This window comes from Oryctolagus cuniculus, chromosome 7, assembly GCF_964237555.1.
Source record: "Oryctolagus cuniculus chromosome 7, mOryCun1.1, whole genome shotgun sequence".
Classification (NCBI taxonomy): Eukaryota; Metazoa; Chordata; class Mammalia; order Lagomorpha; family Leporidae; genus Oryctolagus; species Oryctolagus cuniculus.
The window spans coordinates 89517599-89536429 of NC_091438.1; the positions used below are offsets into that span (position 1 = coordinate 89517599).

Genomic DNA, 18831 nt, shown 5'->3' on the forward strand with positions numbered 1-18831 from the left:
CTGCATTGTATGCAAGGCTTGGAGGAGTTTAGAAAAAACTTTAATTCTTGGAAAAAAATAGGAAATTTCCTTTTTAGTTGTCACTCCTTTTAAATCTGCAGATATCCTAGAAAACAAAATTTCTTTCAAAAAAACTGTACTGTGTTGTACAAACTTCTTCAGTAATAAATACCTGATAATTCTGGGATAAATTAGCAGAAAATGAGAAAATTGGGAGTGGTGGGGTTATATCTGTAGGTGACTCACATTATTTTAAAAATTCTGACTCAACCTTTACATTTCAAGAATTGACAATTCAACTTGTATTATGCTCCATGTAAAACAAAATGAACTTGTGAGAGCATCTCTAAGGCTCCCTTGAGCTTGGGTGACACAACTCTCTGGCTTCACGAAGTCATACAAGTGCCATGCCCTCTATTTATGAGTTCTACCACTGGAAAACACTTGGCGTTTTAAGTAAAAGGAGATTCATGGGTAACACATTAGCATTTGTTTCCTCTGTAGAGGTTCCATCTTTTCAAACATTTCTTTTGATCGTTGCTTCATAAAAATAAAAATGTATATGGATGTAATCCAAAAGTTGTTTTCTATGATATACTGCAGATTTAAGCCATCTTTGACTGGTTTTGAAGAGGCATCTTTTCTGCCCAAGTTCAGGTAATTCACTTGAAGACTTTCCATAGCCTGTAGCAAGATTACTGTGGGAATGCAGAAATGATAAGTCAATTATTAAAGCATTTTGGCTGGCAGTACTTCAGGCTTTATAGAGCAAATTATTTCAGCATTGCATATACTTTAAATATGGACAGCATTTGCTACAGAGCTCGATTACAAACAAAAAGCAGTACAGATGGATGTACTGTTAGAATTTGGTGACATTTTAGTTGCAAATTGTGAACCACTTGCCCGCTGAGTCTACTTCATGACTGCTAGTTATGTTTTAATTGTGCCCGTTAAAAATCATGCTGAAAAAATTTACATTTGATAGGCAAAGTTAAGTTTTACTCCCATACTTGTCTCTCTGTAGGTTGCTAGAGGAAAGCATAAGGAAAGTAAGAAAACAAGAGAATGAAAAGAGAAGCTGCAGTTACGTTAAAAAAGAACTTTAAGGAAAAAAACCGGAAACAAAGTTTTGTGTTTAATTTGGTGGCAAATATTAATAACATAAAGATTATATGCTAGCATTAATTTTGTGACAGCATTTACCAAAATCTTGAAAATTCTGTAACTATATGCTTTTTAAATTTTTTAAAATAAGTTATTAGGAAACATAGTCAACAGAATGGGTGACAATTTCGCCCCCTCCCCCGATTAAAAACTACAGGTATAAACTAATATCCACTTTATCCCCAAATTTTTCTTAAAAAAAACTACCATAAAGCTGCACTATACTATAGTTTGGTCATATCGAGAATGCTGGACATAGATTTCTATACCTAGGCATCCAAATTATCATTAGCTAATTCATTACAGAAGCAAATTTTGTCAGCAAGCTTTAGAGTCAACTGAACAGTACATTATATAGATAGGATACCTCTAAATGATATAAATCTTGAAGATGGGCTCTCGGACCATGTGATGTCAGTCCTGTAATAATATATTAAGATTTATGCCACCTGTGTTAAAAACATGGATAATTATTGTAAATACTATCATGGCTGAGCTTTTACTATAATATAGTGCAGTTTTAGAATCCTGGCATGGGCAATACCACAATTTTCTTTATTTGAGAAATTAAGGATGTAATAATAAACATATGGCAAGTTGACTCTTAGAAACTGGGCAAAGATCAGAGCTCTGTTCAGCCGCGAAGAAGGGTAGCTGTATTTGTGAGTATAAGCACACCTGGTGAGTTAAATGCAGGAGCTGAAGGGGCGTTACATACAACTGTTTCAGCGAGCAATGTGTTATAGGGGTTGTTAGTGCCGTGGGGTCGAAGAAGAGGGTTTGTTAGTAGGTAATTGCCAGTCATTCCTAAAGCAAAAAAACAAAACAAAACAAAACAGAAAAAATACATCAGTCCTCTTATTTAAGTGTCACAGTTGCAGTAAAGATTTTTTTTTTCTGTTGTCATTTTGGTATTCATCGAGGGTAGTGGACATGTTGGCAATGGAAAATGTGCTGAAATTTTCTGACTGTATTTGAACTACTAATTTGAAGGAGAAAGGGGAAAGGGAAGTTAAATTTCAGTAATTCACAGGTGCTTTCTAAGTCCCCCAAGTAAACACCTGCTAAGATGACATTTACTAATTTATACAAAATCACTGTTAAACAAAAATGGCAACTAAATGCATAGAGATCAACACTGTATTTCAAGATGTTACTGCATAATATTAAAAACAACCACTGAAGCCCAATAGAGGGCTATTCAAACTTTCAGAATTTACAGGTGTGGGATTATCCCTCATGAAAACATCTGTGTTAATACCAACTTTGAAACAAGCAGGAGGCAAAACAACTTTCACAAACAGGTAAAAAGTATGACACATTGCAAAAAGCTTCTCTTAGTAAATGCAAAAGCACACATGCCAAGAAAAAAAACTGTATAAAGAATTATTAGACCATTCACAAATTCTGCATAAGAATTCTCATTCTGTAATCTTATTTGCCAGGTTTCAAAAGTGAATCACTGAATAATTCATTTACTTTTTGATAGACATCTTAAAAGAATTAGGTAAAACATCCAAGCCATGGAATAAACACACATTTCACTCATTCTAATTGACAAAGTACAAACCTTTCAATACTTATCAATCATGTTTTGCATAACTAATGTAATGACTAAAAATATTTTTAAAAATTCAGTTTGATTTTGATGTCACACATACTTTTTACATTATAAGCCAGTTTATCAGAACAATGTCAACAATTAAAGATGTCTTTAATATTTTATCATGATAAATTCTAGCTTATATTATAAATCAGAATATCAAAACTGAAAATATGGGATAAATTACCTTTCTAAGCATCTACACAATGACATGTAATTATTTTACACTAAATTAAAATTTACTAAGCTTGTGTGTACATGGATGCATGCCCTTGCTAAATTATTTTACTTCCCAGCATACTTTAAATAAGAATTATATGGATTTGTATGATAAATCACTATAAACATGTCAAACAATACACAAAAATTACTTTGTAAACTTTTAATGTATTTTAATTCTGCTTGTTTACTATAAATGTTTATGGCACTTTTTACTTTTTGGAAAAAATGTTAAACAGAAGAAGTTTAAAAAATATATATTTTAACTAGAAAACTTTTTTTTACGTGACTAGTAGGTGTTCTAATTATGTCAATGTTTTAAGAAGAAAGTTTTCATGAAAGTCTTGGATAGAAAGGATAATTTGTACTCACTGGGAAAACATTTTAATGAGTGGCAATGTATATTTTCAAGAATTACGTTTTTCAGCCTTACTCTGTTAATATGGAGTTTAAAATTACACTTTCTGTATTAAATTATTGAATAAGAGGAAATTATATGTATTCTTAATAAATGATGATTAAAAATTGACTCAACAGGCTTAAGAAGCTGTGATATAAAACCTTGAGAGAAAAGTCCAACATTTTCTCTAGAACTGTTACTTGGAAATTGGCAAAAATTACAAGATGTCTACTGTAAACTCAAATTTTCCTAAAAACTGACCTTGATTAAGTGTTGAAGTGCTATTGATGTCACCTGAGATAAAAGAAGATTCAGACTGTTTTCTCACAGTGTCATTCCACATCCTTCTTATACGACTCTAGTAATATAAAATAGCAAGACAGATATGTTACGTTAGTTTTCCCAAGCTTACCTTCTTTAAAGACACCAAAACAATTTGTGCAGGATTATCTGTTGTCCTTTTAAAGAATGTGTGTAGTCTCTGGTCTACAACTAAGGAAGTTTATACTGCTCTGTGGCTTCTTTACTAGGAGTATTTAATCTTCAACTCTCAAACACATGTTATTTTATTGCCTTTTTTTTTTTTTAACAGGATAACCGATTATTCAACAAATGTTTGCTGAGTGTTCACTGTCAGTCTGTGTTCTACTGACCTTGGGACATATATAAAATGATATAATTCTTTAAAAAAATACTCTCCTCAAAACAAAGTGTTCACCTAAATATTAAATGTGGAGAAATATTTAAGAAAAAGTTAAAACAAAAATACTAAAAACTCAAGTATTTACTACCTGGATCATTATAATGAGGAAACAATTAGTGCATCTGCAGAGAACATGTCTCAGTAGGTTTTCTATAAATAAGGTTAATTAAAGATGCTGTCAAAGTCTTTGTTACCTGTGTGCCAGAGGAATAGCGAGCACTGGTTCTGGTGGTCGATGCCTTCACGGAGCTGTGTGGGCTCTCGGTTGGGAGGCCGCCACAGCAATAGGAGTGTCTGAAGCACTTGCCATACTCTTTTCGCACCTGCATTGCATAGTCATGAGACCAAGGGATTAGTATGAATACACTTGCTTCTCTCTGTGTCTCTCTCCCTTTCCCTCCTACCTCTCTCTCTAATTAAATGAACAGTGAAGACAACCGAGAAGAATTAAGTTCCACTAAGACTTACCCGTGGAGAAAACAAATTGAACTTGCAAAATCAAGTTCAACTGAAATTGCAAAAATAGTAATTAAAGAAAAAGTCTGTCCACTAGACTAGTATCTTTAAAATGACATAACATGTAGAAATTCTTTGAGGCCTGTTGTTATAAAAAAGCTGGTTATTCATTAATAGCAGTATCTTTTTAAAGTTTTCTCTCTATATCCTCAGTAACTCCAATTCTGTTTGGAGCTAAGACAAAAAATTTACTCTTTTTCTTGCTTAATTACATTTAACCACTTTGTAATTCAGTCATTTAGGTTTTACATGCTGCATGTCCTCTAGGTAGGTTCATACAGAAACCTCTTTTACTGGATTGCATAGTTGTGTGGGTAACCTCTTTATAATGACAAGACTACTTTGGCACATGAATAAAGAAAAAGAAGTACTTTGATACCTTTGCCAATAATTAGGATGAAATGTTTTCTTCGTTTTCTTATGTATCTAGCTTTAACATTTAGTGCAGAGTCTAAGACGTCTGCTCACTTCATTAGCACACAAGGGAACTATTTATGCAATTTCAATCACATTAATGAGTTACCCATGTAATTTCCCTTTTCCCCTGAAGCTTGGATATATGAATAGATAGAAAAGTTGCTAGGTTTAAAAGGAAGTTTAAATCCTAAAGAGTGAAGTCCAAACAATGGATTAATAACAGGCTCCAGCTAGAGCTGGTACAGAACGAGGAGGGCAAGAGTTGCTGGATTGCACACGGCTACAATGGCAAATAACTGTATTTCATTGTGAATCAGAGCCAGGCTCAAAATCAAGAAGACGTAGAAGTTGAATAAGAAAATATTTTCCAGTAAGGCACAAAAATCATGCAAACGCCTTCCCCCTGCATCACCCTCACAATGCCGTGCTCAGCATTTGCCTGTAAAGACCATGACTTTCACACTTATTCCTCGTAAAATCAGGAAATTAAAGCCCTGGGTGGCCTTTTAAATCTAAGAGCACTAGTATTTTTATCTTCTTAGTTTTATCTAATTATGTCTATTAGAACAAGCAACAACAGGGATGAGCTTTCAAGCATTTTCTTGACCAAAATACATGCACTCAAGCAATAAGAATCACGATTGTAACTTATCCATTTTACATCATATTCTTAACCATCTATCCTGGAAGTACCCAAAAAGGACAAAGTAGAATATATTCAAAATGCATGTAATACAATGCTTTTAAAATATAATTATCAATTTTAAAAGTATGGTGAAATCTTATTCAATTAATACCCTTAATTGTGTGGGGATATAATGACTTCACCCATTTTCTACCAAGTCTAGGCTTAATGTCAAAGATGTTTGGTGCAACAGCATAGAGATTATTAATCTCTGATCATATGCCTATACACAGAATGCTCATTTATATAGGAAATATGTAAGAGCTAACGTAATTACTGCAGCTATTCCTGTACATGTTTAGAAAGCTAGAAGTTCAGAAACCTCACAAAAAAGCTGCCACACATTAATGGCTATTAACTGCTCCGAAATGCTGTATAACCAAGACAATGGCAATCAAAATGGTATTTTATCCAAATAATACCCTCTGGTGTTGGTTTTGCCTAATGCCCATATTGCTGTGAATGTACATTATCTATCAGTATTGCACATTCCACTGTCATTATCTCAAAATTATAGCTTATTCAAAACTGATAGAAGTAACAACACTATCATCTTGTCAGGACTGAAAACATAATAGTTTTCACTTTCACAATTCTATTTCTCTGTTCAATGTAGTGACCAACTAGTAATAACAGAATAAAAAAGACTACATTAGATATACAGACAAGGAAAGGATAATATCTTGTAAAAGGCATGGACATTTTCAACTTAAATAGCAGCTAAGTGATTCTCTTAGGTTTATATCTTGCTATTGATGAAAGTTTTCCATCTTCAACATTTTAATTTTTGGGTTATTTTTGCTGACTCAAGTAACAAAATCAGAACAAAATAAGATGTAAGGTACACTAAATTATTAGTATTTAGATCTTTCAAAATTACTCAAAAGGCAATATTAACTTTTTATATGTGGTAGTTTTTAAATTAACATCATTTAATATTTTACTTAATGCTGTTCTGCATCACTGCCTTCTCTTTATTGAGCAAATAATAAGTTTAACCTTTCTCTGCCCTGCATACCCTTTGCATGAAGCATTTTATAGACCCTACTAGCAAAGAATAAATTTTACCAAAGTACCTAGCTTATGACATTCCCAAACTGAGATTCAAAAGATGATGCTGACATGCTTATATGAGAAGCCTGAATGTCTATACCAGCATTACAATTAATTTACAGTTTAAGATGTGATATGGTGATAATATGTCAGTTGCAACTCATATGCTATATTATTTTCAAATCAAAGAACAAGTATGCAGAGCCCCTCTGTGTTTGATCCACTTACTTTCTTTTGGAGAGCACAGTGAAAGATGAAAATGAACACTCCCTGGAAAGCATTAAAGATGGTGAAGAGATATGCCATCACAATAGTCTCCTCATTAATAAAAAGCAACCCAAATGACCAGGTTAGGCCAAGAAGACACAGAAGAGCGAAAGCACCAAGCACCCAAGACCTGAAAAAACAAAGTGAACTTTTGTAACAGGTTCAAAGAGGGAAACACATACATCACGCTTCTATTTTAACGTATCAGTAGTAGCAGTTGACTTTCTCTATGTTCACATTCAAATTCAACAGCATTATGGCTTTAACCTTTCACTGATTAAGAAAGAACAATAGCATTTAGTACTGCAGTCTCCAGTGAAAACAGCAACAGCAGGTTTGACCTTTCATTACACCAGAATAAACAAGGTATCAAAACTATATACAAGGTATAAATATCCCCCATAACTTTATTGTCTTTATATTCATTTTGGTTAAAAAAAATGACTCCTTAATTAGTTTACTTCTATGTTTTTATTCCTGTGGTGCACTCATGACACGAAATAATGTGACACATACAGAAAGGTTAAATGGCAGATAATCACTTCACACCTCAACTTCAGATTCTGATAGACTAGTCTTAGGTGAGCCTAAGGTTATATAACTAAAGCATGAAGAAGCCTTGCTGAAATGGGACAAAAACATGAGAACAACTTCAAAATAAAATAATTCTGGAGAGATTTCATCATGAATAGCTTAAGGAAAAAAAGAACTGTAGAAAATAGGACGGAATGAGAGGGATTTAAAGTCAGTGCATTCCATGTCTAACTAATGATCTTACTTGATAAATGGCTTATTATCTTCATAGCTAGAAAGCATTATAAGCAGAAAAGAGAAACAAAATTATTAGACAGAATTAAAATAGAAAGTAATAAGAAAGCATTTATATATTTTATAAATTAGTCAAAATTAAGAACGTCAAAATGCAGAGGCAAGCAATTAAAAATAAAGGCATATTATAGTTTTAAAATACTACAGCAAATTAGATATCCCAAAATAATTATAAAAATTAAGGGCAATTCATGACATTGACGGATTTGTAAAAAATATAAATCATGCCATAAATTTGTTAATGTAGGGTTCTACCTTACCCAGGTAAGTCCGTATTATAGTAGCCATCACAAACACGGTAATTACTGGTGTGGATGAGAAGACAGAAAGAGGAAAAGGAAGAAAAGAGAGAGATGCTAAAGATTAGCTCTCTCTCTCTCTCACCATGCAACATGCAATGAAGCTGGCACTAACCTATCTCAAACATCTAATGTTTAAAAAAATTTATCCTTACTATAAATCTGCCATTTTTACATTAAAAATAGAACTTCTTACAATTCCATTATAACCAACTTGAATACCTCTTAAAATTCTAAATTAAAAGACTCATTATTGTAAAATACTCTAAAAATGCTTTCTCAAGATGATTTAATGAATCAACAGCTATCAATTTTTGGTTAATTAGATAGCATTTTTTTCTATTGATGGAATATTGCAGTTTTTATTCAACATTGAGAAAAAGTAAACATTTGTTTAATTAGCGTGAAAACAACAGATAATCTTCAAGTTAACAAAAGTAATAGAGCAAATTCTCTTAGGAAAACAGGATTAGGAGTAGAAACTGCTTAGAATCCTTAAATCAGAAAGTCATTTAACAAAACAAACTTAATATAATCATATCAGCCATGCAAACAGCAACATCATTTTGAACTGCATTTTAAATTAAATGAAATTGCTACAGTGATATGGAATTTCCATGAAGTCACTGAAACAATTTCTTTGTTCTAGATCCAGACAGAACTTATTGTCTAGTTTTCAACCAATGTCTATGACATGGTAACAGTGAGCTTCAACCCTGATTAGTAAAAATTCCATTCTGAGTATTTTTTACAGTTGACAGAAGGTAGAAACCCCTGTGTTCTCTGTGGAAAATATCTTTAACTTCGCTTGTCAAGTATCGAAATTAAACTGCAAGCACTTACTTAATGTTTTCCAACCTGCTAGAATCCGGTTTCAAGGTGTTTGAATGCTTCACCATTTTGCACAATGTGATCACCAGGAAGATGATATTTAGCTGTTATAACAAATAAATAAATAATTAGACTGTTTTAAACAAAGTTTTAAAAACGTATGGTTTTGCGAATATATTTAATGGTTAATGCATTTAAATTTCAATAGGTGTTAATACAGTACAGCCTGATTCAATTTTAGTTGAAGGATGCAAAGATCAAGTTGAGTCTATATAAAAAATACTCAGGCTATGTATGATCAATTCTTTAATAGATCATTTGACATGAAACTGCAACCTCATTAAGTCAGTATCATGGGGTAATGATTACATAAATTAGAAAACCTAAATTAGTTTTCTTAGCTAGATGTACTCCAGGGTCTAAAAGCCATCTGATAGGAACACTGAAGTGAATTCTTTAGAAAGGGGCATTTACATCATGTAACCCATCATGGAAGAATCACTCGGTTTAGAGCCATGAGACTTGATTAATTTTGCCTGATTAAATGAAGATAAAACCTTTGCACAATCAATTTACAAGATAACTGAGAGGATCAAATGAAATAAAATTTTAATATGTATATAAATACATAAGTATATACATACAAATAAATACACAGATAAGCTACTTAACTGTTAAAAGCCATCAGTACTTTTTTTAATGTCTATATTGTATGGAAGAAAGTAGATGCTGACTAAATACTGTTTTAAGTCCTTGTAAACATTCAGCTGTGCAAAGAATCTAGATGCAAACAAAAGCAAACTGGGGAAGATGGAATGTGACACAAATAGAAGGTCTGGGATTCCAAGAGGTCAAGAGTAAAATCAGAACACTGTGTTTTTTGACTCAAGAGAGACAAGGACTGGTCATTTGCATTTGTTGCTTCTCACACCCGGCAGAATGTTGGAGAGTGGGAAGCAGCTCTATTTTCATGCTCTAAGCGAGACTGTTCCTGGATTTGGGATATTATACTTATTTGGGATTATAATACTAAAAAAGACAACAGCAGTGTTATTTTGTGGGCTCTACATGATTTAGAGAGGACAAGAAAAAAATGGCAAGTTCAGGAAGGATCCATTTACCCATTACATGTGAGGATGAATTTAATTCCTTGGTTGCAGGTACAACTTTGTTACAGTAAAATTATCATTTTTACTGAGTCACAACACCACCTGACCAAATCACATTGTTTTATTCATTCATCACTACTTCAGATTTTATAATGAGGAAAAATGGTATAGAGAAATAAAATTTCCAAGTCCTCCCTATGATGAGTTGAGTAACAGTGTAAATGCCTTCATCCATGTTGTGCACCATTTTGTGTACTATGCCTTATTATTTAAGATGTAGAAATCCTTCTAGAGGGACAAAATGAGGTCAGTGGGCGTGACTTGCAATTGTTGGCAGACAGCATTCTGTCTTTCATATTAACTATCTGAAGACACAGCAGCCCTGTTTAAAAAGTATTTAAAAATCTAAAAAATACTTATCTAGAGAAAAAGGAACTAAAATTGAAGAAACTTTTTTCTGAAGATTATTCTAGCTGGTAATAATATAAATAGCATTTTCAGAATGTTACAAGATGCTGCAAGGGGTCTTCAAAGAGTTTGTTGAAAATGTGTACTATGAAAGCCTGTGCATGGATTTTAAAATCTTTCTGCACCAAAATAACTATCTTTAAAAAAAAATTGAGGGGGATGTCACTGTGGTGCAGCGGGTTAATGCCCTAGCCTGAAGCGCCAGCATCCCATATGGGCGCCGGTTCGAGACCCGGCGGCTCCACTTCTGATCCAGCTCTCTGCTATGGCCTAGTTTGAAAGCAGAGGAGATGGCCCAAGTCCTTGGGCCCCTGCACCCACATGGGAGACCCGGAAGAAGCTCCTGGCTCCTGCCTTTGGATCGGCAGCTCCAACCGCTGCAGCCAATTGGGGAATGAACCATCGAATGGAAGACCTCTCTCTCTCTCTGCCTCTCCTCTCTCTGTGTAACTCTGACTTTCAAATAATTATTTAAGTCTTAAAAAAAAAAAATTGAAGGCAAAGACACACACACACACACACACACACTGAGGGATGGGGAGGAAGAGATCTTTCATCCATTGGTTCACTTCCAATAAGCCCGCAATAACTGGGGCTGTGCTAGGCCAAATCCAAGAGTCAGGAGCCAGGAACTAAAGGCAAGTGTCCTATGTAGGTGGCATAGCCCCAGGTAGTTGAATTTTCATTGCTACCTCCCAGTATCCACATTATCAGCAAACTGCAGAAGCAGAGCAAGGACTTGAACCCAGGCACTCTGGGATGAGGGCATCCCAACCAGCCTCTTAACCACTAGACTTATCTCTCTCTCTTTTCTCTCTCTCTCTCTTTTAAGATTCATTTTATCTATTTGAAAGGCAGGGTTAGAGAGAGAGAGGAGGAGAGCAAGAGACAAAGATCTTCAATCTACTTGTTCACTGCCCAGATGCCAGCAATGACCGAGGCTGGGCCAGGCCAAAGCGAGGAGCCAGGAGCTTCATTCGGGTCTCCCATGAGGATGCAGGGGTCCAAGCAGTTGGGCTATCTTTGGCTGCTTTCCCAGGCAGATTAACAGGGAGCTGGACTGAAAGCAGAGCAGCTAGGGCTCCAGCCTGCACCCATATGGGATGCCAGCAGGCAGCTTAACCCACTAAGCCACAGTACCCACCCTAAATTTATCTTTCAATTCCATTGTCCATGAATATTTTTAAATCCTTCATATGTTTCCTTCAACAAGTATTTACTGGTTTTTCTGCTCCACACAAGGGCATGCTTACTGTATTTTAAGTAAGACACAATTTCTGCATTTGAGAAATTAGGGAGTTCCTTCTGGTGGTATAGTAAATCTTTTGGTAGTATAGTGTGTGTGTGTATATATATATATATATATATATATATATGATTGAGTTTTAAAGGAATCATGGTAAATTCCATGTTTAATTTTCTAAAAAAAAAGTATGGTAAATCAATAGTAGCCTTTACAAGTAAAATTCAAGAATGACTCAAAATAAGGAATTCTATTAATATCATACAAAAAAGCCAAAACTAGGTAAACAAACCACAATTCTTAAATAAAATGGCTGATTTACCAATTCATATTTAAAATCCTTTAACTTGCTCTTTCTTTTTCAATGTCTTGAGAGGAATATTTCTTTTATGACACATGGCTAGATCTAGAGGTTTTCCCCTTTTGTCCTGAAATCTACAGGGCCACCATTCAATGTTCGGTATTATCCAAGTATATTAGCTATTTCATTATTATCCCCATAACAACAAATTAGTGGCAACACATTCTAGAAAGGTAAAAATGTACTTACTATCCACAATGTATAAAATTATTAAAAAGTAAGTAGTATGCATATGTAAAAATATGAATAAATAAAGTATGATGATGTAGGACAAAAGTTAAGTGTCCAGGAGTCACTGTGTACTTGCTCCCCATGTAAGACTTCTGTCCTTAATGAGCTGTACTATGAGAATTAACAGTAAAACTAGTCTTCAAACAGTACTTTATACTTTGTGTGTCTGTGTGGGTGCAAACAGCTGAAATCTCTATATTATAGAGTTGGTCTTCTGTATATAAAGTCAATTAAAAGCCAATCTTAATGGAAAATGGAATGGGAGTAGGAGAGGCAATGGGAGTGGCAGTGGGAGGGCGGAAATAGGGGGGAAGAAACACTATATTCCTAAAAGCTATGCATATGAAATTTGCATTCATTAAATAAAAATCTTCAAAAAAAAAGTTAGTGTCTTGGTGGGGTGTACCCATGCTTTTCAATGAATAAAATCAGGTAAGAAATTATTTATGAGTGAAAATATTTTTCTTTCTTTCTTTCTTTCTTTCTTTCTTTTTTGTTGTTGTTGTTGTTGTTGTTGTTGTTGTTGTGAAACAGTGAGAGAGACAGAGAGAAAGGTCTTCCTTCCGCTGGTTCACTCCCCAAATGGCCTAGGCTGGAGCTAGGCTGATCCAAAGCCAGGAGCCAGGTGCTTCCTCCTGGTCTCCCATGTGGATGCAGGGACCCAAGCACTTGGGCCATCCTCCACTGCTTTCCTGGGCCACAGCAGAGAGCCAGACTGTAAGAGGAGCAACCGGAACTAGAACCTGGAGCCCATATGGGATGCCAGTGCCACAGGCAGAGGATTAACCAAGTGAGCCACAGCGTCGGCCCTGAAAATACTTTTCAAAAAATTGAAATCTACCTACAGAAAACCTAATTAAAGCTTAAATATTAACACAGACTTTTTTCTACCAAAGATTGAAAAGTAGGGGCCAGCACTGTGACACAGCAGATAATGCCACCACCTGAAGTGCCAGCATCACTTATGGGCTCTAGTTAAAGAGTTTCAGCTGTTCCACTTCTGATCCAGCTCTCTGTTATGGCCTGGGAAAGCACCGGAAGACGGCCCAAGTGCTTGGGCCTCTGTACCCATATGGGAAACCTGGATGAAGCTCCTGGCTCCTGGCTTCAGCCTGGCTCAATCCTGGCCATTGTGGCCATTTGGGGAGTAAACAAGTAAATGGAAGACCTCTCTCTGTAACTCTGACTTTCAAATAAATAAATCTTTATAAAGAAAAAAAAAGTCTGAAGAGTAACCAACTTCAATGTGCCAAAGAAAATATTATCTCATTTAATCCCTTTTTAAATAAAGACTCATTTTATTTATTTGAAAGACAGAGTGACAGAGAGAGGCAGGGACAGAGAGGTCTTCAATCTGTGGGTTTGCTTCCCAAATGGCAGCAAGCCGCTCTGCTCTGAGCCAATCTGAAGTCAGAAGCCAGGAGCTTCTTCTGGGACTCCATTGTGAGTGCAGAAGCCCAAGGACTATCCTCTGCTGCTTTCCCAGGTCCATTAGCAAGGGGCTAGATGGGAAGTGGAGCAGCCGGGACTCGAACCAGCACCAACATGGGATTCAAGTGATGCAGGCCAGGGCTTTAACCCTCTGTGTGACAGCACTGGCCCCCTCATTTAATCCTTAAAAAAAAAAAAACTGATGGTGCATTTTTCACCTTTCACAATCAAAATTTTTCCTTAGTTTTTTTAAGTATCTTATACTAAAAGGCACTTCAAAAAGTTCATGGAATTTCATTTTAGTGCAAAAAACTCTTGAAATTTGTTAAGAGGTTTTTTTTCTTCATAATATGTACTTCTCCAAACTTTTTGAAGACCCTGTATATGTATTTACTGTTTTTTGTTTGGTTACAAATATAATACCTTCATAATTCTAGAAAATATGGACTATTACAGGGAAAGAAAATCACCTGTAATCCTACCTTTGGAGGTGGCAGGCAGCATTTGTAAACCCATTTTGCAAATTACTGCAGTGTCTCTAGCCAAAGATGAGTTAGGTACTATAATGTCAGTGCTGAGATGCAATATACTCAGGTCTAGCTCCTCAGCCTAGTCTTTCCATATAAAATTAACCAATTTATTGTCTTGGAAAATTACAAGTCTTCCAAAAAAATCAAAGATACACTAGTTCTAGATAAAAAAGTTTCCATCTCTATGGAGTAACCCAATTTAAAAATTACTCAGAGATGATAAATGAGTTGAAGACACATAATAAATTAATATATAAAATGCTGCCTCAAAGAAATCCCGCCTAGCTTAATAGGTATACTCATCACATGGCTTCCACCTGATGGACTCACCAGAAATGGCTAAATCTCCAATTTCTCTGTGAGACGCTACTATTCCACAATCAGCACCGGGTGAAGCACACCCACACATCCACTCCCCCTAGTCTAGGTGTATTCTTAACGGTTTGTTGTTTTTTCCAAATCACCTTAGGTCAGTTATACTTTCACATGATGAAATATCACACAAAAGCCTAATATAAATAATCACCCAAATTCTAATATAAAGACAAAAAAATTTTAAAGCTGCTCTAATATGTAAAATTGAATATTTCAAGAAATGAGTCTCTTCAAAAGCAACTAAAAATAACAGAATAATTGTAGAGCCCTAGAAGGATTTTTGCACTCATTATTTTACAAGTTTCTCTGACTTTTCCAACTTAAAGAAAATGAATATTAAAATTATAACCAATGCATAGAATGTCAAGAAATTTATAGTTAGCCTCTGGAATATGACTTGAAGGCATACAAATAAAGAGGCAATGATATATTTAATAGGACAAAATATCAATTAAAAAAGAAATGGTGCAGAAAATAGCATGTAAGACATACTGCTTATCACAGTATATCAAGAAAAGTGCTAAACACAATCTTTTTATTTTTCTAATTTTGTTAAAAATTAAAATTTCACTATTTATTATTTACTAGTTTTGTCAGAGAAATGAAAAATATTTGTATAAATCAGATACTGAATGTTTTAACATGCTAGCACCAGCATCTCTGTCAGTGTAATATTAATTAAATGGACACATACTGAAGAAAAACATTTTTAAGATGTGGTTTTAAGGTTCTCTTATTTTCTCTAATGCTTAAAATTTTTTAATATTAAATTTTAGTTTCACAGAATAAATGGGGAGTTCATATACTCTGATAAGTATAAGTACAAGACTTCATGAGTTAAATATTTCAATAGATTTACTTCCTCTCTTCTCTTGAAATACAACTGTGGGAATCAGAACAAGAAACTGAGAAGTAAAAATATCTTTGATAAAACCTAAATTAGTAACCAAAATTTAGTTACTTTAAGATATAAAAAAGGTTTCAAATGAACAACTGGTTTCAAATCTATGTTTCTTTCTTCGCATTTCTGTCTTGACAAATATGGCTCGAGACATATTCTTCTGTTTTGTTTTTTTTTCCCCCTGATTAGACTAAGTGATTTCTTTCTCTCTCTTACTTTTACTTCTTCCAGTTTATTTGTCTGCCTTTGGTGGGTGTTTTAAAAATAAAAGTAATTGCAACCATCTAACAACAGAATTGACTCTGCTTCTGACTGGAAGACAGCCAAACAGGGAGACTGCATCTCCACCAGCAACGGCTGCTCTTCATTGAACTCCAATTCGGCCACTTTTGCTCCTCTTGTTCTTTCCAACATAAATACTACTAAGTTTACACGCTATTTTGGGACAGGGTGAAAGGCTCCATGCATCAATGACAAAGGAAAATGGCAGAGCTACAGTCATGCTCACACAGATTCTGTTTAACTCTGGTAACCACAGAAGCCACTGTGAGTGCATGCATTTATTAGGATGGTGTCACATATGGATGTCGAAGCACTGGTGACTAATTTTGGAGATGAAGCAACTCATACAGGAATTAATCAGATTTTAACTCTACTCTCTGTGTGTTTATGTGTGTGTGCTGGTAAATAGATGATTGGCACTTAACAGAACTCTATGAGAAAGGGTCACAGCAAATTCACAAGAAATCTGTTCTGTACCTGTCCCCACACAATAATTTCTTAAATCCTTATTTAAATAATCTGCTAGTATAATTTGCTGATAAAATTGACTGCTTAATCCCATGTCATAGCTAAACATCACCCACGAAGATGAACATAAAAATACAAACAAGTTTAAAGAAAGAAAACGGGACCACAGATTATGGAAGTGCACGGTTTGTTTTATGGTCATCAATCTGCTCAATTGAATCACACCCGTCTGAGCTTAGCAGCTTAAAATTCATTCCACAGCTTGCAGTGCTGACATGGATATGATAAGACAGAAGATCAGAAACCCACTCTGAAGTAACCTCACTGAACTGCACATGTTCTGACCCTTTTTGTCCTCCCTGGAGCTTTTGCTACCTGGCTAATGCAACTCCAAAACTGTGCTTGTGTCTCCAGATCTCTGCTGTTAGCCAGGCAGAAACCAATTTCTCCCTGGGACTAGCAGCCAGAGAGGTGTTCTCTGAAGAAGACTTCTAAATGAGCGTGTGAGCTGAACTCTTACTGAACTGAATTAATTATTAACGATGCAGATGGAGCTGTCCAAATGATAAGAACAGCTCCTGACGTGTCATGATCCAAGCTTTCATTAAACCATTTCAGGCATACTAATGGTTTCCCACTGCTCATTACTTACCAGTACTTTTCTCATAGATATAATAACTCTAGAGCCTGTAGGCAAGACATTCTATACAAATGCAGAAGTAGGAAGTTTTATCTCCCTTAGCATATTATTTTTCTTCATAGAACATTATTATTAAAAATGTACACCTACTTAATACTACTAAGTTAAATGCCTCAATTCAGAAAAGTTGGAAGTGTAAAACTATACTTTCTAGGAAAACTAGTAGGTGATTTTTGGCATATAATTTATATTATTAAGCTCTATGCTAGAAAAGAGCTTAGTTTTTAAGGATTTATTTATTTATTTATTTGAAAAAGTTCTAGAACAGGAGAGAGAGGGAGAGAGAGAAAAAGAAGGAGAGAGAGAGAGAGCGCGATCACATCTAATTCATTCCCCCAAAGGCCTGCAGCAACAGCCCCAGGCCAGGCTGGGTTCTGGGAGCTCAACAGAGGTCTCCTAAGTTGCTGGGGCCCAATTACTGGAGCCATCACCACTGCCTCCCTCCTGCATTTGAAGGGAGCTGGAAACAGGAGCAGAGCCAGGGATTGAACTCAGCCACCCCCATTATAGGATGTGGGCATCAGAAGTGGCATCTTAACTGCAAGGCGAAAGGCCCATCCCCCGAACTGAGTTTTCAAAGTCATGGAGCAACAGAGGATATATGTAGCTAAACAAACATCCGCTGTACAAGCAGACATCTCAATTCAGATTAGGTTTTTGCATTCTTACGCTACTCTCAAGTCTCTCACCCAGGACTAGAATAAAAGCAACTGCAGGAGAATCTCAGGGAGATTTGCATATGGCTACCGGCTGGGTGTTTTTATTTGTTAAATTGGGAACACTATTCCAAAAGGCCCATCACCTTTCAGCCTTAAGGAATTGGTAGAGGATAATGACAAGACTAAATAAATAATAGCAGGCTCTCAGGATAAATGGTCAACATGATAAAATGTTCTTTATCTCTTTGTTCACACAAAAGTGAGTATGAAGGTAAGCATTAACTTTTGCCAAGTGAAATGTTCTTTTCACACTCTCAAGTCAGTATTTATCTTCTGAGACATAAACAAAACTGCAGTATAACAGAAGTAAACACCTGGTATTTTTATAGACCAAATATTTCTAAAGCAGTCTTTATATTCTTCAGAATATACAAGTGTTAGCCCAGGGGTTCAGGAGAAAGAAGGAAGCCTGTGTCTTTAAACCCGCGACAAAAAACTGGGGCAATCATCTGGATCCAGTAATTCTGAAGAGAAATCAGTCCTCCTAGAAACACTTCAGAATGTTTCACTGGTTTGATTCATACAGGCATCAGCTCAAATTTTCATTTTGCTTTATATAAGTAATTATGTAAAATAATTTTTAATGACAAACATATAAACTTGAAATGAATTTAAGTTTCCTTAAAAATACTGAACATTTTTCTCCATTTTATGAAATACTATTTATAAAAAGTATTTAAAATTTTTAAATTTATAAAATTTTTTTTTTTTTTTTTGACAGGCAGAGTGGACAGTGAGAGAGAGAGACAGAGAGAGAAAGGTCTTCCTTTTGCCGTTGGTTCACCCTCCAATGGCCGCCGCTGCAGCCGGCGCACCGCGCTGATCCGATGGCAGGAGCCAGGAGCCAGGTGCTTTTCCTGGTCTCCCATGGGGTGCAGGGCCCAAGCACCTGGGCCATCGTCCACTGCACTCCCTGGCCATAGCAGAGAGCTGGCCTGGAAGAGGGGCAACCGGGACAGAATCCAGCGCCCCGACCGGGACTAGAACCCGGTGTGCCGGCGCCGCAAGGTGGAGGATTAGCCTAT

At 35.6% G+C, this 18831-nt stretch overlaps 1 protein-coding gene across 46 annotated transcripts in view; it reads right to left on the reverse strand.

The window, feature by feature from the left end:
* Positions 1-18831, reverse strand: part of ADGRL2 (adhesion G protein-coupled receptor L2) — a 695256-nt gene that overhangs the window by 3556 nt on the left and 672869 nt on the right. For 10 of the 46 annotated variants that reach the window (XM_070078167.1, XM_070078169.1, XM_070078170.1 and 7 more), the window contains 7 exons: positions 9001-9092; positions 8119-8163; positions 7809-7835; positions 6992-7160; positions 4287-4415; positions 3651-3747; positions 1846-1974 (listed from right to left, as the gene is read on the reverse strand). In XM_070078167.1, coding sequence (XP_069934268.1) covers positions 1846-1974; positions 3651-3747; positions 4287-4415; positions 6992-7160; positions 7809-7835; positions 8119-8163; positions 9001-9092 — 688 coding nt within the window. Of the gene's footprint in view, positions 1-979; positions 1032-1534; positions 1617-1845; positions 1975-3650; positions 3748-4286; positions 4416-6991; positions 7161-7808; positions 7836-8118; positions 8164-9000; positions 9093-18831 lie in introns of all 46 variants that reach the window. The other 36 variants (XM_070078179.1, XM_070078177.1, XM_070078178.1 and 33 more) reach the window with 11 other exon arrangements.